This window comes from Balaenoptera borealis, assembly GCF_965194805.1.
Source record: "Balaenoptera borealis genome assembly, chromosome: 4".
In the NCBI taxonomy this organism is placed as follows: Eukaryota; Metazoa; Chordata; class Mammalia; order Artiodactyla; family Balaenopteridae; genus Balaenoptera; species Balaenoptera borealis.
Window position 1 is genome coordinate 113,716,209 of NC_138861.1, and position 20,686 is coordinate 113,736,894.

Genomic DNA, 20,686 nt, shown 5'->3' on the forward strand with positions numbered 1-20,686 from the left:
GTCCGCGTGGACAAATAAGGCCAATAGGGCGTCCGGGGGTCTCCCTTCGTAGCCGGGACCGACTGACTACTGACCGAAGAGCTCCTTTACCCCTGAACCTCTACCTGACTCTAAAATGGGCAACAATGCTTTTTCTAACCGTTGGGTTATTGAGAGGGGACATGGGATTGTGTTTATAAAGCTCTTGACTGAGGCCCGGCACACAGTAGATGCTCACGACTCGCTTCCTGCCTGGAGGGAGCGCCCCGACTCCTCCGGGACGACAATGCGCTCAGCTCCGGTGGGTGCAGCGGGGAGGCGGCGGCCCGTGCCCTCTCCTCCAGGCAGCCCCTAGGGCTGCGTTCGCCCGCTGTGCCCGCCGCGCCTTCTCCTTCAGGCCGCCCCTAGGGCTGCGCTCGCCCGCTCGCCCCCTCTGCGCAGCCCCCGCCCATTCCCTCCTTCCCCTCCTGCTCCTCCTCCTCTTCCCGCGCCGCCTCCGGTCTCCCGCGTGGAGCGCGCCTCGGCGGCCCCCGCGCCGCGACCTCCAGCGTTCCAGGGCGGGCGCGGGCGAGGGGCGCGGCGTAAGAGCTAGCGTGGCCAGGGAGCGGCGGGCGAGGCGGGAGAGTGCCGCCACGGGGACGCCCGGGAGGAGGGGGCGCGGTTCCCGCCGCTGCGCGGCGCTCGGCCCCCTCCGGCTCGGCGCGCGGCTGCAGCCTGGGCTGGGCGCTCGCAGCACATTCCGCACCGGCACCCCGGCGGCCGGGCATGTAGTAGCGGCAGCTGCGGCAGGCGCCGCGGCGGAATATGGGCGGGAACCACTCCCACAAGCCCCCGGTGTTTGACGAGAATGAGGAAGGTAAGAGGGCGAGGGGCGCCTGCCCCGCGCCGCCCCCTCGGGCATCGGCCGGGCATCCCTCCTTCCAGCACCCTTGGCTGAGCGCCGGCTCTGTACCCGGCCCGTGCCGGGCTAGGGGCTTCTACCGAGGCAACAACTCCTCGCGTCGGTGCCCCTCAGGGGCCGGGACGGTGCCGAGCGCGAGCCCGGGCGGGGGATTCCGAGAGGAGAGTGAACCCGAAGGCTTCCCTTGGGGGAGCAGGAGGGATGAGTTGACTTCGGAGGCGAGTCTGGATGTTGCTTGGGCTCCGGGGAAGCCGAGGTCTCCTTTAGAGCCCGAGGCTGAAGGAGGCGTTGTGTGTGTGTGTGTGTGTGTGTGTGTCTGTGTGTGTGTGTGTACTACGCATTTGGTCTTGTGCACGGGCAGGTTCCATGCTGCCCCCCTCATTCGCCCAGGACAGCTTAGGGAAACTTTTCTTGATTAAACTCTGTGTCTGGGCGGAAGGCGTCCCGCTGTTGGCAGCCTCCCCGGTGGAGGAGTGGTGTAGGCGGTCCAAACCTCATCTAAACTCCAGAACTGGGTTCTTGTGGCTCAGATCAGTAGAGCTTCGTATTTGGAATAGCAGAACCCCTTTTCCAGCGCTGTGTGTCTGTGGGCAACTTCCTTAACCTCTCTGAAACCTTTGTTTCTTCACCTAGGAGAAGAGACTTATGAAATTGCTTACTACCTTAGGGGGTCGTTTGAAGCTTATAACCACTGGTAATTCATGTGAGAAGTGCCTTGTAAATATAATCAGTTACAGAGCTCTGCACAGTGTTGTTTATGTGTTAACTTTGCCTCTGAAAGCTCGGTTTCCTATTGCACTGGTTTCTCCAGTCTTCACTGTGCCCCCAAATGACAGCCAGGTCTACTGAGCATAGTCCCGGTGCCAGCTAGTGTTCTGGGGCTTTACATGTCCTCACTCAGGCCTCATGGCAACCGTATGAGGTGGGTACTTTTGTTGTTCCATTTTACAGTTGAAGAAAGAGTTGTGTCCTAGTCAGAGCTGGCTTTGAGGCTGGACAGTCTGCCCTGGAGGCAGTGCTTCTTGTGCCCAGGAATAGGCTTGTGGGCATCAGTCATGATCTCTAAATCTACCAAGGCTGTGGGTGGTAGTCAAACGCTCACTCTGGCAGTCCCTCTGAAAAGAATACCTGAATACAGTCAATGTAATTGAGTCAGGCCCATTTGGTCCTTTCTTAAAGGAGTTCCTAGTCTAGTGGCACTGAGGACCATGCATGGTGATAAGGGCAGTGAGTGGGACCAGTGCAGGGGCTTGGAGACCCAAAGAAGCCTAAGCCCTTCCTGGTTGTTTAGTCTGGAGCACAGGTAGATAGGGAGCCAGGAGTGGACAGACAAGAGGTAGCCAGGTGGGTGGGGGAGGCTCTTGTGTATCCCAGGAAGCATTTGGACACCATGTAGCTGAACTCTTCCCCAGTCAAGTTCATAATGACCCTGAATTGCTCTATGAAAGTCAAAGTGATCTTGACACTTAAATCAGTATTTAAATATGTGCTCTGCTAGGGACACATCCTGCTTGGGGTGGATGTGGGGCAGGCCTGTCCCTTTGGGAGAACTTCTGTCCTGTGAGGTTACATTCAGGGGTGCTCAGACCCTATGAGAAGATACACTCATGGACAGATGGAGAGGATGACTTGGGCCAAAAACTTTCTGTTCTCAATCAGTCAAAGGTTTCCTGTCTATTTTGGGGAACGGACCTATATTAGTCTGCTCAGCCTGCTATAACAAGATACCCCAGATGTGGAACTCCCTGGTGGTCCAGTGGTTAGGACTCTGCACCCTCACTGCCGAGGGCCTGGGTTCAATCCCTGGTCAGGGAACTAAACTCCCATAAGCTGCGTGACATGGCCACAAAAAAAAAAAAAAAAAGAAAGCATTCACAAGATACCCCAGATGCTTAAACAAAAGAATTTGGTGTTGGTGGTGGCTTAAACAACAGAAATTTATTTTCTCACTGTTATGGAGGCTGGAAGTCCAAGATCAAGGTGCCTTCAGGGTTGGTTTCTGGTGTGGGCTCTCTCCCTGGCTTGCAGACAGCCTCCTTCTCCTTGGGTCCTCACATGACCTGTGTGCTCAAGGAAATAGAGAGAGATCTCTGGTGGCTCCTCCTCTTCTTATAAGAACACCTGTCCCACAGGGTTAGGGCCTCACCCTTATGACCTCACTGAATGCTAATTACCTCCTTAAAAGCCCTCTCTCCAAACATAGTCATGTTGGAGGCTAGAGCTTCAGCATCTGAAGTTTGGAGGGGACACATTTCGGCCCATTACAGGATCCTTTGATGAAAGCCATGGACTCCTTTCCCAGAAGAAAGCACAAACTTATGCATCACTCCCAATTTTAGAGGTTCGTGGTACTAGCCTGGGTCAAAGGTCACGCTTTAGGTAATATTTTAGTGTCTTTCTCTTTTATTTGCAGAGGAAATTTGCTTCCCTTATATCGACAACTGTCTCTATCCTTTATCCCAGAAAATATGCTTTAAATATCTATTGGCAAAATAGTTATATCTGGCATAGCCAACCTTTTGATTTTCCTGCTGTTGTTCCTCATTCCAAAAGTGGTCGGGCTCAAGGTCAGCTGCCTGGTTGAAATACAAGGTTAGGACTCTCCTCATTTTGCTGGCTTCCAGCTCAGTGAAACATTAACTTGTTTGATTTTGCCAGCATATGTCTCAATACCTGTGCAAGTAACACACTGTTATTTGCCGCCAATTGATTCGCTTATTTCATAGGCATGTACTGGTCGTCTTTTCTGCACCCACCCCTGTGCTGGGCAGCAGGAATATGGAGAAGATGAAGGCAAAGTTCTAACCCTCAGGGAGCTGGCAGAGCAGATAAACAGCCAGGACAATGTAAGAGAGCTCAGGGGACTGTGGTATCCCACAGGAGGTGCCCTAACCCTGGGGCAGAGAGGAGGGATCAGACAAGACTTCCTCTTAGACTAAGTCTTGCAGAAATGATAGAAGTTCCCAGGAAGGAGAGGTTGGTAGTTAAGGGAAAGGTGTTTCAGAGGGAGGGAACAGAATGTGCAAAGACAGATGGTAAAGAATAAACATGGCTCTTTGGGGAGATTGTGGGGACTTTAGTACTCCTGCAATGTGGTGTGTGAGGCTGGAAGCTACAGGAGATGAACCCTGAGTGCTGGGCTGGCCTTAAAGGGCCCAGTGGCCATGTATTTGGAATTGACGTTATGGACATCTGTAGTCATGGAAGGATTTTAAGCAGGGCAGGGACATGGTCCGGTGACCGAACATGCTCTCCCAAACCAGAGTTGCTGAGTGGTTGAAGATGCAGATACCTACGCAACCAGAACGAATCTGATCTGTAAGTAATTTAAAGCTAAATTATAGCTGAAAATTTGCCATTGTGTAATTGTACCATAACTGTCTACATTCTGATGGCAAACATTTAACTTGCATCCAGATAGTATTAAAAACTGTAACTTAGTGATGCATTGTGTGGACTCCTTTTCATACCTAATTGGGAATCATTATCACAACTCAGCCAGGGAGGTCTCAGAATCTGCATTTTACTAGAGAGTTTACAGAGGACCTCCGGAAAACTGCCCAGGGTCCCGTGGCCTGTGTATGGATGAGCTGGGACTCATGAGTTAAACACCCAGGCCTGTTTAACTCCAGAGTCTGGTACCTAACACTGTTTCCTGTACCACCCCTGAGGACCTACAGGAAAATTCATTCCTCATAGATATGTAGGACCAACGCAGAATGAGACTAGCACACAGGTGAGGCTGTGATAGAGGTCTCTTTATGCAAACGTCTATAGGAAGATAGTAACAGTGCATCCTGACAGCACTTGATCATTTACAATAATCAGCTACCATCTTCAAAAAACATTTTGTTGAGCTGTCATATCGTAATGCAAGTTCTGGGAATGAAAGCAAAATCATCTCCCTTTCCAAATTCGTGTCAAAGTTGTTTTTAAGTTTTTTTTCCTTTACCGTCCTAATCTATGTCTAGACATTTTTACATAAGGGTACACTTGCCACACAAAATGATTTCTGCTTTTTCTCTTAGCATCATGTTTTAAGTAGTTTATGTTGCTATAATGTCTTCAAAATTAATATTTGAATGGGCTAGGATATTCCATCTGATGGAACTATTGTAACTTACTTAAATGTTTTCTTGTTGTTAGACATGCAGGCTGTTTTCAGTGTTTCATCTTTATAAGTAAGTTGCCTGAAAATTTTATACGTAAAGCATTTTTCTTCTTTTAAGTGAATTCCTTAAAATGAGGTGCAGTGAGTGAGATTATTGGATCGAAAGGATTGAATAACTTCTAGGACTCCAGAAACATGTTCTTAAATTATGTTTCCAAAAGGTTTTTTTTTTTTTAATATCAATGTTGTATCAATTTATGGCCTGTACCCACATTTGAGGGTATCAGTTTCACAACCTTGTAAACAGCTCTGGGTATTCTCATTTTAGATTGTTAGGAGTTAAAGGGACATTTAAAAAGAAATGTAACTTCTATATTATTGTTGGGCCAGGTAACTTCACATGCAGCGTAGAACATGAAAGCATCTTCTTGGTTAACATAAATATACAACAAAAGTTGTTTAACTCTGGGCACAGTCAGATAACAAAGGCAATTTAAAAAATCACTCCCTAAAGTTGCAATCATGCTTTACTTGGAGATGGTCTTTTGAACCTGGGGTGTCCCTGTCATTGTGATTCACAAAGTGGCTGAAATTTCTTAATGGGGCAGGATTCACTTCCAACTTTGTCTCAACTTTTTTGAACTTGGGGGAAGCTCACTTATGTTATACATTGCTTTTCATGCTCGTACCAGTTGTGGCTTGTGCAAAAGGTGGAAACCAAACATATTCTGAGAAAGTTTGGAATTGCTTTGACTGCACTTTGTTCTTTATATATAGAGTACGTACAGAAGTAGAGGCTGGAGAGAGGCCATGTAAGGGATGTGGGCTTATGGGCTTGGTGTCCATATGTGTATCAGGCATGTGTGTGTCTAATGCAGGAGTCTAGAATGTAAAGCTTAGATTTTAAGATCTACACCTCACTTGAAAGTTCATTTTGATTTGTCTTGTACATGGGGGATTAAGAAAATTACCATAAATCAGTCTGAGATGGTTAAGTAGAAATGAATTGTAGGATGCATTTATACCTTTCAACCCTCCTAGAAAATAAATATGGACTTCATAAGGATAAACCATGTATTAATCATCTCTATAAAGTCAGACATAAGTATACACACTAATGGATTTCATTGACTATAACGTACACACTTTCCCATGTTTTGACATTTCTGAAATTGGGATGTGCTTTATGATCACTGCTGGTCATGGTGGTACTTGTGATGTAATTTTATTGTTTGTACATGGTCACAGTTGTTCGTACTAACATGATATATGAAAGGTCTAAAGGAACTCTTTTAAGGGATGCGAAAGAATCACATCGTAGATTAATTGGCAGCATTTCCTCCTTCTTGGTGGCACATAAAGTAATAGTGCATTTAATGTGGATGGCACCTGAAAGTAGATGGAATAGAGCATGCCAGCCTCCTTCAGCTGCAAGTGACAGAAAAGCAACATGAGTTCCTTTGAAGGGAATTAATTGGCTCTGGCCACTTCTCATCACTTCCATTCTGGTCCAAGCCAGCGTCACCTCTCTTGCTTAGGTTATTACAATAACTTCCTTAACTGGTCTGCTTACTTTTTCCCTTCCCCTCTTCTTGGCACCTCCATGCAGCAGCCAGAGTGATCCTGTTAACATGGGCATCATTTTTCGTGCATTGGTCTCTTCCTAAGGAGTTACAAGCTCCTTAAAGTAGGGATGTGGTGTGATTGATTCACTGCTGTGTCCCCAAGCCCTAAAACACCTGGAACATAATAGATGCTCAATAAATTTTTGATGGACAAATCAATAAATGAATGAATGGAGGTGTAAGTCTCATCAGCTGTGGCTGGAACCAAGTTCCTGAATACTATCATGAGAAATCTTCCTCCTTGGATTCTCTCCTCTGTGTGGCTCCAAGCAGGCTCTCTCCTCATGAGGCCCTTACCACCCCCAGGCTCACAGCCTCCCAACTCCAAGTGTGGAAAAGGGAGTATCTTTTTCACCATCATTGCAGAGAACATTCCAGGGTTAGTTACGATGGGTTCTCATGAGGTCTTGGGCCATTCTTGCACCAATGGCAGTGACCAGGGAGTCTGAGGCTCTAACTGGCCGGGCTGGATCTCATGCCCACCCTTGGATTCAGGGGGTGGCGTTGGTTCCCCTTGAGGCATTGGGACTAAGAAGATATGTGAAGAATATTCTCAAGGAATATTGGAGTATCAACAGAAGAAGAGAAGTGGACCCTGGGTCAGGCAGGTAAAAACAAACAGAAGCATCTACTCCAGTGACTATTATTTTTGTGTTCCTTGAAACATGGAACATTCCTTGTTTATTTTGTTGCATATCCACTTCTGCACTAGACTGTGACTTACTGAAGAGCAGCAATTCTTTCCTTTTCACCTTGGTGTCTGCAAGGCCTAGAATGGGGACAGTGAAGGCCTATGGCAGCTCTTTGTTGAATGAGAGATGAAAGTAATAACTTATTGGCGGCCAATTTCTTATATTCTTCTGAGTTCAGAAGCTGTTGAGAAACAAACGAAGAAATTTCAGATGTATTATTAATAAAGTTGGTTTGGAGAACCGACTTGGATTTGAGTCCAGAATGACCTTTCTATTCTTGTCCCTTAATTTCAAGCTTGAGACTTGCTTGGGCAGAGAATTGAGTCTGTAAGGTGGGCTCTGGGACCGTGGTTCCCAGTCACAGAGAAACCCAAGAAATTTCCAAAAAATGGCAACCTGTAATGATCAATGGATATCGGACTCATGTGTGTCATGATTTGGGCTATCACTTCTCTTCCCATGGAGAGAGAAGGCAGATCTTTCCCCTAGTGCTTTCTGGGTAAGACAAAAATCCCTCTTTTATGGGATAGCAAAAGGGTGGAGAGGGGAGATGGCTCTCACGATATGAGCTGGAGTGGATAGGGTGTTAGGCTGGCGACAGGATTTATGATTAGTCTTGAGGGAAGGGTTTAAATGCCTTGAGGGAAGAAGTATCACTATTTTAGAAGGATCAATCAGCATAAGCTAGCACTGAGCTTAGGCATTCTCCTGAGAGAATTGGTAGGAACAAAATATTCTTAGCAATACTCAGTTATCTAAAATCTGGTCTCTGAGCTATTACAGACAGAGATGGAAAAACTGTTCTACAAAGAGCAGTGAGAGTCCTGACACCCTAAAGGGATATTCTCCTGCAGACAACAATGGGGACAAACAGTTTAGGATACCAGGGGAGAATTGTGCACCAGAACTACCAAGAAGAGAAAATCAGGCTTATTAGCCAGAGCCAACCAAGGAAAAAGTGAAGACCAATATTGTTACTGATCCTCAGTCTAACTCCTTTCAGCCCTTGGTTTTTCTGACCTTCTTGGAGTGTCCTTATTCATTGAGGAGTCTGGCCTCTGGTTCCTGTTTCCATCTGTGAAGTCAGTAATATAAATAGGCCCCATTCTCTCAATGTGGGGCTTTACCACTGTTCACCCATATCCCGTCCCTGTTTATTTCCATGCAAAGAATTGTCCTTCCTTGTCCAGTTGCAGTTCTGTGGGAACATGTGACTTGCTTTGGTCAATGTGAGCAGAGGCAATGTGTGTCACATCTTGGAAAAAGTATTGACGAACTAGGTGTCACTTCGTATGTCTCTAGCTCTAGGCAACCACGATGTTCTGGATGGTGGAACTTACTTCAGCCTGCTTCCCAAAGTGAGTGCAATGTGGAACGGAGGCCACACTGACTACCAGCCCACCTGACCTGGGACATGGCATCAGTGAGACAGACACTTCTGCTTTTTGAAGGCACTGAGATTTGGGGCTGCTTGTTACTGTAGCAGAACACAGCCTGTCCTGATTGGCACACTTACCAAAACCAGCTCTCCCTCAGGTAGAGAGCATTCACTATTTTACAGTTAATTATTATGTTAGCTGTATTGTTATTGTAGATACCCTTTATCATGTTATTTTCCTTCTATCCTGATTTGCTGGGAGGTTTCATTATCAATGAGGGTTGAATTTAAGTAAACGCTTTTTCTCCATCTGTTGAGATAATATGTGGTTTTTCTCCTTTTTCTTTATCTGACTGGGTGAAGAATCAAATTTTTAGAGTATTCTTAAATAATAAATCAACCTTTCATTCTTGGCGTAAAACCCACTTTCTCATGATGTGATATGTTATTAGATTTGATTTGGTAATATTTTGTTTATAAATTTTTCATAAGAGGATATTATGAACAGTATGCCAATATATTTGAAATTTGGGTAAAATAACTACTTTGGAAAACACAACTTAGCAAAAATAATACAAGGAGAATTTAAATATTAGAATAATTCTGTATGTATTAAGGAATTGAACCTGTAGTAAAAATTTTCTTGTAAAGGGAAGTCTAGGCCCAGATGTCTTCATAGGTGAATTCTTCCAAATGTTAGAAATAATAATAATGATAATCTTCCTCAGACTCTTCCAGAGAAGAGCAAGAAAGGGCACACTTGTAAAAAAAATTTTATTGAAGTATAGTTGATTTACAATGTGTTAATTTCTGCTGTACGGCAAAGTGACTCAGTTATATATATTTATTCTTTTTCACATTCGTTTACATTATGGTTTATCACAGGATACTGAATATAGTTCCCTGTGCTCTACAGTAGGACCTTGTTGTTTATCCATTCTATATAAAATAGTTTGCAGCTGCTAAACCCAAACTCCCAGTACTTCCCTCCCCCACCCCCTTAATGTCTTTATTAGTTCTTTTAAAAATAAATTTATTTTAATTTTTGGCTATGTTGTGTCTTTGTTGCTGCACGTGGGCTTTCTCTAGTTGTGGCGAGCAGGGGCTACTCTTTGTTGCGGTGCGCGGGCGTCTCATCGTGGTGACTTGTTGCGGAGCACGGGCTCTAGGCATACGGGCTTCAGTAGTTGTGGCTCACGGGCTCTAGAGCGCAGGCTCAGTAGTTGTGGCGCATGGGCTTAGTTGCTCCGCAGCATGTGGGATCTTCCCGGACCAGGGCTTGAACCCGTGTCCCATGCATTGGCAGGCGGATTCTTAACCACTGCGCCACCAGGGAAGCCCATCTTTATTAGTTTTTTGTATCAAGGTTATATCGGCCTCATTAAAATAATTTGGAAGTATACCATTTCTTGAAATTCTCTGTAAGAGTTTGTTTAGGATTGTTATTATTTCTAAGTTTCACATGTATTGGCCAAATGTTCATAATATGTTCTTAATCTTTTCAGTGTTTGGAGGATCTGTAATGATATCTTCTTTTTTAATTCTGATTTTGGTAATTTGTGTTTTCTCCCTCCTTAATTTATTTTTTGATTGGTCTTGCTTGGGTTTATCAGTTTTTTTAATTTAAAAATACCCTTGGCTTTCTTAATTATTATTTGTTTGCTAATGATTTACTGGTTTATGTTCTCATTTTAATTTTCTCCTACGTACATTTTGGTTTAACTTACTGTTCTTTTTCTAGATTTTTGAGATAGAATCTTTGATCATTGATTATATTTACTCACATATTCTGCTCATTATTTCTTCCTTCACTTGGAAGTTTCCATTGGAATTATCTTCATTTTGCCTGAAATATTTTCTTTAGCATTCCCTTTAGTATATGACTTCTGGTGACAAGTCTCACTTTTTATTTGTCTGAAAATGTCTTCATTTAAACTTTGTTTATGAATTATTATTTTTCTGGATATCAAATCTGTATCGGCAGCTTTTTCCTTCAGCATTTTGAAGATATGATTCTATTGTCTTGTGGTTTTTATTGTTTCTGATTAAAAGACGATTGTCAGTACTATTTTTTGCTCCTTTTCAGCTGACATGTTTTGTCTTGCTGCTTTTAAGAATTTTATATTTTGCTATAAAATTTAAATCAGAAATTAAATAAGAAATTTAATTACGGTTTGCATAGGTCTGTCATTCTGGCCATTACCTCCTGCGGCTCTTGCTTCTTCAATCTGTGCTTGAGTGGCATTGTTATTTTTGCGGGATTCTTATTTTGTCTTCTAATATCACTTCTGACATTTTTTTTCTCCTCACATTATCAAACTCAAATTGCACAGATATTAGGCCTTATCACTATGCCTCGTATGGCTCTGACAATATTTCCGTATTTTAAAAAATTCTTTTCTTTCTCTTTGTTTTTAGTCCGAATATTTTCTTCTACCCTATTTCTTTTGTAATCACTTCAGGTCTCTCTATCTGCTATGAAGTATAACTTTCAAGTTCTTAATATTCATTGTTGCACTTTTCAGTTCTAGAATCACCATTTGGTTCTCTTTTATGGCTTTCACCTCTGCTGAAATTCTCAAAACTTGCTTTTTAATTATTTAAACCTATAAATCACGTTTACTTAGAAGACATGTTTGATAACTCCATTATTTGGTAACCTTCTATTTTTATTATCAATTGTTTCCTTTTAGACATCTTTTGTTTTCTCATTTACCTGGTTGTTGTTTTCTTAATGACATGCTGGGCATTATTTAGGAAACATTATTTAGAGAAATAATTTGAAGCTTTGGATGATGTTATGTTTCCTTAGAAAGGTTTTCTTTTCGCTTTTTGTAGGCGTCTAAGCTGGAGCGCCAGGAATTGCTTTTGATCTCAGTCCTCACAGAGATTGAGATGATGAGACATCCTGTGAGGACAGTTCTCATCCATTTCATACTCATTGCTGGAATAAAGCCCTTTGGCATCCTTACGGGAAGCGCAGAGTTTACCAAGCCTCTTCCTTTTTGGTAGACTCTGATTTTTAGTATGTGTCCTGTCCCTAAAGCCTGCGAGGGCTTCCAAACCCTGTTTGACTTCTCAGCCTCCTGAAAGCTGTTTTCAGATTTGGCAGATACCTCTTGAGGAAGAGTGATCTCAGTGCTGGACCCATCTCTTTGGGCTTTTCTTTTTCATCGATATTCAACCTGCAGCTCCTCGCTCCTTTGATAGCTCTATGAGTCCTTCAAATAGATTTTAAAATATATAGTTTGTACAGTTATCATAGTTCTTATTAGCAGGAAGGTTGACCCGAAACACTCTAGTCGACCAGAAGCAGAAGTCCTCTCCTCAGTGTTTATCTGTGCATAGTGCCTTCTATTTTAATAATAAGCTCTCCCTGGTACCCGTGTCACCTTAGGTCTACTACCCAACATGCCTCACTTTCACAACCATACTTCCCCCCAAAACAGTCTTCTCTTGGTGTCCTCACTTTCTCATGATAACTTGGTCCTTAACTCACTACATTGGCTTCATCATTTCAGTGAAATAGCTCTGAGTCGAGTCACCATGATCATTTGGTTCTTAAAACTAGCATGTGATTGTAAGTCTTTTCTTTCTTGGAAATAAGAAAATGAGCTCATGCATAAACTCATAATCCAACTGAAGAGTAGAGCCTGTCCTGTACTCCTGAAGCTCCCTGGGCTTCTCCCTGACTCCATCCCCTTTCCCACACTTTCTCATTCCTAACCATACAGTGTTTAATTGTTATTGCTTTATGAAATTTATAAAAATGGTACCACGTTTTATGTGTTCTTCTGTACTTTGCAGTTTTTGCTCAAGACTGAGTTTCTAAGATTGACCCACACTGTGTATAGCTGTACTCTCTTCATTTTCACCAATGTATAATGTTCCATCATGTGACTGCACCGTGAATTTTATCCTTCCTACTGACAGTGGACATTTGTACTCTTTCTAGTTTTTGACTATTATGAACAATGCTGCTATGAACAATTTTGTATATATCTCCTGGCGCACATACGCAAGAGTTTCTCTAGAACATATACCATTAGGAAAATGGCTGGGTCATAGAATAGGTGTATGTTCAACTTTGTTAGATAATGGCAAATTGTTTTACAAAGTAGTTGTACCAGTTTACACTCTGGTTAGCCATGTGTGGACACTTCCATTGCTCTACATCAGCATTGTTGTAAAGAAATATGATGGAGTCACCAAATGCAAGCCACATTTGTAATTTAGAAATTTCTACTAGTGACATTATAAAGGTAAAAAGGATTAGGTGAACTTAATAATATACTTTATTTACCCTAACATAACTAAAATATTTTAATTTCAATGTCAAAATTATTGAGATATTTTACATCCTTTTATTCATACTAAATCTTTGAAATTGGGTATGTATTTTACAGTAACAACATGTCTCAATTTGGACTAGCTACATTTAAAGTGCTCAAAAGCCAGATGTGGCTCGTGGCTACCCTGTAGGACCACACACCTTTCCTTCCTTGCCAATATTTAGTGTTATGGACTTTTTCATATTTGCCAATCGAATGAGCATAACATGGTATCTTATTGTTGTTTTAAATTGCATTTCCTCACTAACAGGTTGAGGTTTCTTTATATATTTCGTTCCCAGTTTTGTGAAGTGTCTGTTCATAGCTTTGTTAATTTTTCTTCTAGACGTCTGCCTTTTTGGATTGATTTGTTCTTTACATATTCTAGATAACTCTTCTTTGTCAGTTATATGTGTTGCAAATATTGTCTCCTATTTTTTGATTTCCCTTTTTAAGTCCTTTATGATGTTCATTGGCTGTTCCTTCTCCATCTTCTTTGCAAGTTCAGCCTCCTCCCCCTTGCAGTAAATCTTGGAATTCCTCAATACTGAGCCCTTGTACCTCTTCCTTAGCTCTCTGTACCGTCTCTCCAGGTGATCTTGCCAACCCCTACATGTTCAGTCACTCTGTACCAGTCTGAGTGCAGTCAGGAGACCAAAGCAATGTCAAAAAGGGAAAATGTAGTACAAAGGACTGTCATTCTAGTCAAAAGGTTAACTTCGAAAAGGAGTCAGGACTCTAGGAGATCCACAAGTAGCAATTTCAGGAAAACAGCTGCTCCCGCTAGGGCTGAGGGTGAGTTAACAAGGAAAGAACTCAGAAACCTAGAAGAAGGCTTCCCTCTCCATCTAGGCTGTTTCAGATCTCATTGGGAGGGCCTGGTTGTCAGAGGAACAGGCATCCTACTGGGTGGCACAGAAGCTTGCCGGAGGATGCTGGCTGCAGCTTGTGCAGGAGGGCTGCTGAGATAAGGGCTACCAGGTCCCCTGCACCCCAGCCTACTGCAGCACGTGGAAAGCAGCACGCTGGAAGAAAAAGGGACGTCCCTTCCTCCCACTCTGGACAGGCAGCGTCTCTCTTGCGCCCTCTATTGGCCATGCCGAACATGAAGCCAGCTGGAAATAAATGTCCACAGGGTCCTGTCCAGTATCACAAAGCAGTGGATTTGGAGCTGAGAGACAGCACATGAATAACTGGTGCCTATTCCTCTAAAACAATGACTCAGTAATTTATTTCCTTAATTCACATTTCTCCTCTGGGCTCCCAGTCTGTGTGCCTGTGTATACATTTCCACTTGGATGTCTCAGAAGATTTAATACCTCAAATTCAAAATGACCTCAATCAAACTCATGTGTTTTTCAGAGTTTCCGAGCTTAGTGCACAGTACCATCATCTATCCAGTTGCAGGAGCCAAAATCTCTGAGGTTTTCCTTGATCCTTCCATCTCCCTCACCCCCGTGAATCCAATTAGGCACGTGGCTGTGTTGATTTTACCTCCCAAATATCTCCCAAATCTGCCCTTTCTTTCCAGCCTCACCACTACCATCTCCATTCAACGTCGCCCCTCATGGGACCCCTGTGCTGCCTCCTGACTGGTCTCTGTGCTCCCTCTTGCCCTTTCAGTACATCCTCCATCCAACCACTGGAATCACAGTTTTAAACCATGAATATGACCAAGCTGGTCCTGCTTAGCGGTCCTTAGTGGCTTCATTGCTTAGTGGCTCAGTGGATATTTTTGGAGTGGATTTGTAATCACTGAACTCCCAGCAGCCCTGGGCGGCAGCTGGGTGGATGCAGGGTTGGGCCCTGGGGGGTCTGCAGGGTAGGCGTTTGCATGTTAGCTCGAAGGCAGGGGTAGGTCCCAGAAGGGAAGTGAGTCCCACACTTTGTTCCCAACATCAGAGCTGCGGCTTGATGCTCTTTCAATCACACTCCAGCTTCTAGCCCCGCTTAGAGATAGTATATTGGCCTCTGGGCTTATGTGTCTCTGGGACACAGCAGGCGCCCTGCCAGGTACACCCTGGAATCTTCCAGCAGGGAAGCCCTGTCCACAGCACAGTGGTTAAGAGCACAGACCGTGGAGTCAGACTGCCTGGAGTTCCATGCTGGCTCTGCTACTTACTAGCTGAGCAACCTCAAGTAAGTTTCTTCTCCTCCCTGATTCTCAGTTTCCTCATCTGTAAAATGGGGATTCAGTGGTACTTACTTCATAAACTCTTCTGAGGAGTAAATGAGTTACTATATGTAAAATGCTTACTACATAGTCTGGCGCATAATATGTGCTATGTAAGGTTTATTAAATTAGATTAAGTTTTGTGACTGAAGAAGGTCATGCACAGAGGTTAAAAGGACAGGTTTTGGGGGTTACACAGGTTTAAATCCTGATTTTTCTACATATTGTCTAATTGTGGAGCAGTGCCTTAACCTTCCCAAGCCTCAGTTTCCTCCTCTGGACAATGGGATGCAATCTGATACAGTTGCCATGGGAATGGAGTAAGGTGGTGCTTCTTACAGTGGACAGCGCTTAGGAGGGCACTTGGCCCAACACCTGGCAGCATGATATATGTACAAAGAGAGAGGTCAAGTGAGGACTGCTGTTCCTTTCAGCCTGAAGAAGGAAGTTGTTCTGACTCCCTCCTGCCTTCAACCCCTATCGTCAGGAGGGATTCCTCATTTCCATTCTCCTAGGAAACAGCCTGTTCAGACAAGCTTCCTTGCCCGAGTCCTCATCACATCTGTCAGGAAGGCCAAGGCCTATTTTCAAGAAGCCCGACTCTGGCAAGTTGTGCGGAACAAGCGATCAGGGATAGCCGTCCTCTTGCTGGTGGTCGATGCCACTGACATGGATCAAGCCGACTTTTGAGTCTTTTTGCTAAATCTCTTGGCGGCCCCTATGGAGGGCTTGGGAGTGGAGTGGGATTTTTAGGGAGGATTAGATGTCGGGCCCCCCGTCTTTTAGAAAATGTCCATCATCTTAGGTGCTTGAAGGAAAAAAAGAAAATGACTTCTGGATGCCTCATATTGTGGATTGAGTTGAGTCCCCCAAAATGAGTGTGTTGAAGCCTAACCCCCAATACCTCAGGATGTGACCTTATTTGGGGACACAGATGTAGTTAAGTTAAAAAGAAGTCATTAGTGTGGGCCCGAATCTCATAAAAACAGGAAATTGGAACACAAAGACAGACACACACACAGGGAGAGTACCATGCACACATGGAGGCACAGGTGTGGTGATATGACCACAAGCCGAGGCACACCGAAAACTGGGCAATCCACCAGACGCTGGGAGAGAGGCAGGGAACACGTTCTCCCTCACTGCTCAGAAGAAACCACCCCTGCTGATACCTCAGTCTTGGACTTCCAGCCTCCAGAGCTGTGAGAAAATAAATGTCTATTGTTTTAAGCCACCCAGTTTGTGGTACTTCGTTATGGTGGCCCTAGGACACGATTTCACCTTGTTTTACCATTATGTAGTAACTTCAATGTGACGTTCCAGAGGAAGCCACAAATCAGGTCTGGGAAGTGTTTCTAGAAAAGGCAATTTCTTTTTTTTTTTTAAGATTTTTCTTTTATGTAGACCATTTTTTTAAAGGCTTTATTGAGTTTGTTACAATATTGCTTCTGTTTTACGTTTTGGTTTTTTGGCCTCGAGGCATGTGGGATCTTAGCAGCTCCCAGACCAGGGATCGAACCCACACCCCCTGCATTGGAAGGCAAAGTCTTAACCACTGGACCGCCAGGGAAGTCCCCAGAAAAGGCAATTTCTGAGTCAGTCCTGAGGTAGGGACAGGAAGCATTGAGGGGGGGTAACATGGGAAGGAAGGAAAGAGCTGAGAAGGTGGGGCTGGGGGGGCCCTTTAAGGCTAGGGGAGAAGCATGTGCAGAGGTGAATGGGTGGAAGGAACAGGGAGGTGTTCAGAGTTAATGGGGAGTGAGTATGGTGGGGGAGGGGGCATGGGGGAGGGAAGCCATAGAGATGGGGCTGGAGACTTAGGCCAGAGCCAGGCATTAAAGGGCCTAGAGTGTCATGCTATGTATCTTGGTTGGCTTGGGTTGCCACAGCAAATACCACAGACTGGGTGGCTTGAACAACAGACATTTATTTCTTACAGTTCTGGGCCCTGGGAAGTCCAAGATCAAGGTGCTGATGAGACCTTTCTTCTGGTTTGCAGACAGCTGTCTTCTCTTTGTATCTTCACCTGGTGGAAAGGGATAGAGCGCTAATCTCTCTCTCTCTAAGGACAGTAATTACTCTCTCTCTAAGGACACTAATCTCATCATGGGGCCCCACCCTCATGACCTCATCTAAACTCATTATCTCTCAAAGGCCCCATCTCCAAATACCGTCATCTCATTGGGGGTTAGGGTTTCACCATAACAATTTTGGGGGGACACAAATATGCACATCTCCATATGCTAAGGAATTTGATTTTTATTCTTAGTTGGCAGAACTGACTCTGTTATCTGTGAGACTCAGTGCAAAATAAAAAGGTGGGGTCCCTCATTCCAAAATTGGAAAAATGCTGTTAAAGGTACTAAGATATAAAGCTTTTTCCTTTCTTTCATGGTCTGCCTCTTTCTCTTGGTTTGTCATGGTGTTTTTTATCTGCTATTTAACAGCAATCTCGCTAAATAACATTTAAAATTTTGAATTATCAGTGAGCATTTTACCATTCATCTCTGAATTGTGCAGTGCCAGTTTTAAATGCAAATACAAAAGCATTGAACTCTCGTGCAGAATCACAGAAATTACCCAATTCATACATCGAGGTACATATATGCACATATATTTCATTCTGACCAGAACAGTGGAAACACTGCAGAAAATTAACTCTTTTTATTTCCCTCCTTGATGTGTGTGCTTTCTACCAACGCTGCCTACCTTCAGCTGACTGATGAGTGAGGAGAGATGGAAGGGAAGAGGAACTATGGTTGTCTCATCTTTTCCTTTCCATCTGTGTCATCACTTCAGCCTCAGTGATTCGCTAACACAGGGAAGTAACACAGGAAGGAAAGGATATGACCAAGGTTCCTTGGTCCTTGCAGACTCTTAGGACACCTATGCTTCTTTTCACATTTGGAGTAAGTTAGTTCTAGTTGGACACAATACTTGGTTTCTGAGGGCCGTCAGTGCCCCTGCTTACTCAGGTATAGACAAAACACACTTACCTGGGTCTTGCTGAACCTCCACACTTCATGGATCCACCAGAATTCTGTGCTCACGGAGCATTACAAATGCCATATGGGAATGAGGGACATGCACATTGAGTGTAAAGCCTCTGCCCATGCGCACGCCCCATGGTAATGCCTTACAAAGCTACATTTCCAAGGTGAAAGACAGCAACTCCAGAGTGTTCAACCAAGTGTAGGGCCCTGAGCTCAGAGCTCTGTATTATTGCATGCCCACAAAGCTGGCCCTCTTAGTAGAAGATGAGGCGACACTAATGGTTTTAACCTGGGGAGTGATGTGACCAGTGACCGTTTTAGAATGATCACGATACCTGCAGACTGAAGGATGGGTTGGCAGGTGGAGAAATTGGTGGCTAGGAAGACAGTATAAAAAAATCCATAAGAAAGGGAGGAGGGTTGTAAATCCCCATAATTGGATATGTTGGCATATGTGTAGACAGTTACCTGTATCACTATATATTGATGTACAGGAAAACGCAAATACTCCTACAGGTGTTTTTTTACGAATCTAGCCCCTTCACCCTGTGGATAATGCCAGTGAGCTCCCACTTACAGCCAATATAGCTTATCAAATTCAGCAAAATCATGGCACAGCACAATTTTCTGCAGTTTACTTAGGTGGTATAATATGTTTATAAATTCCATTTAAAATGTAATTAATTTTAAGCACACTTTTTAAACAAAATTGAAAAGTCACTGCATGTCATATTTAATAAGTTCCAACATAGTTTCTTAACCCTCCTCTCCAGAGTACAATTTCTCCATCAGTCTTCCTGGAGAATCAAAGGGAGCTTAGTAGAACACACCTTTCACGCATTAACCAGAATTGTGCTTGCTTTGGAGTTGCAATTGAAAGTTATTTGCGTTGGCATTTTATTTCTTCCAGAACATAACAAATGTTTCTGATCTTCCTGAGGTATCTTGGTCTTAAACTGAGGTTATAAATCTTTCAGAGCTTCTGTTTACCAATTCCTTTAATTTCTGTGACGTGACAGGTAGAGAGAGAAACAAAGCTATAATTTATGACTCTTTTTCTTTCTTAGCCAGCAAATAAGACACAAAATCAGGCCCTGGTATGCAGGTTGGCAATTTGGTTTGTGTTTTGGCTTATGCTTCTGAGTTGCCCCTGGGGGAGGTGTACCTACTCCCCATCTTTCTGGAAATGTTTATCTGTTTGTAAATAATGGGAACACTGTGTTAGATTTTGATATAGATTTCTGGCTGAGGCCTATAGGGCAGAGGGTCTTAAATATGATATTGGTTTGAGATGAAATAGCTGTTTAAAAAACCACTAGTGGGCTTCCCTGGTGGTGCAGTGGTTAAGAATCCACCTGCCAATGCAGGGGACAGGGGTTCAAGCCCTGGTCCGGGAAGATCCCACATGCCACGGAGCAACTAAGCCCGTGCACCACAACTACTGAGCCTGCGCTCTAGGGCCTGTGAGCCACAACTACTGAGGCCGCATGCCACAACTACTGAAGCCGCATGCCACAACTACTGAAGCCTGCGCGCCTAGAGCCCGTGCTCTGCAACAAGAGAAGCCACCGCAATGAGAAGCCTGCACACCACAACAAAAGAGCAGCCCCTACTCGCTGCAACTAGAGAAGGCTCGCGCACAGCAACCAAGACCCAATGCAGCCAAAAATAAATAAATAAATAAATAAATAAATTTATAAAAAGCAAACAAACCGCTAGTACATTATTTGCTGACAACCCCATCATTTGTTTCTGTAGGCACAACTTACGCCCTGCAGGCTTAAATTTTTAGTTGCCAACCCAAAGGTTTTACATGGATATCTGGTAGGAATCTCACTCTTAGTGCCCCTCAGTTGAACTCTTGCTTTTCTACCCCATCCCTAAATCTGATCCTTCCCATCTTCTCTACTTTAACAAATAACAGTTCCATTCTTCCAGTGGTGAAGGCCAAAACTTTGGAGTCATCCTTGACTTTTCGTTTGGCACCTACCTACCCTCTTTCCTTTAGTCCTTCCATTCCTGTCCTGTACTCCTGCCCTTCACACCCACCATTTCAATACCAAGACACTGAGAAATTTGGAGCAGGAGTTGAAAAAGACTCATCTCTCTCAATTGTCTCAGACTCCCACTCCCAGTTCTGTTTATTTTCAGTCTTCTGGAGTTTATTGAGACTTATGTCTTGGCATTTGGTCAACTTGCCATAGCCTCTTGGAAAGAATAGGTATCCCGTAGTGATTGGTGTAGTGTTCTATAAATGTCACTTAGGGATGTTCAAATTTCCTGTATCCTTAATGAGTTTTGCTGCTTTTTTAAAAAACTGGTTACTGAGAGAGGAGTTTCAGCATCTGTATGTATGTTTGTGAATTTTTCTATTCTTTTTAGTTTTGTCAGCGTGTATGTATTTTGAAACATGTTAATAGTTATATGCACATTTAGGATTATTTTGTCTTCTTGATGAATTGACACTTTTATCATTATGAAATCATCTTCTTTATCTCTGAAA

At 43.8% G+C, this 20,686-nt stretch overlaps 1 protein-coding gene across 3 annotated transcripts in view; it reads left to right on the forward strand.

Moving 5' to 3' along the window:
- The first annotated feature begins 488 nt into the window (after window positions 1-488).
- STK32B (serine/threonine kinase 32B) overlaps window positions 489-20,686 on the forward strand; it is a 342,757-nt gene continuing 322,559 nt past the window's right edge. For 2 of the 3 annotated variants that reach the window (XM_082389996.1, XM_082389998.1), the window contains exon 1: window positions 489-835. In XM_082389996.1, coding sequence (XP_082246122.1) covers window positions 784-835 — 52 coding nt within the window. In that variant the 5' untranslated portion in view covers window positions 489-783. Of the gene's footprint in view, window positions 836-2,167; window positions 4,199-20,686 lie in introns of those variants that run through there. The other variant, XM_082389997.1, reaches the window with a different exon arrangement.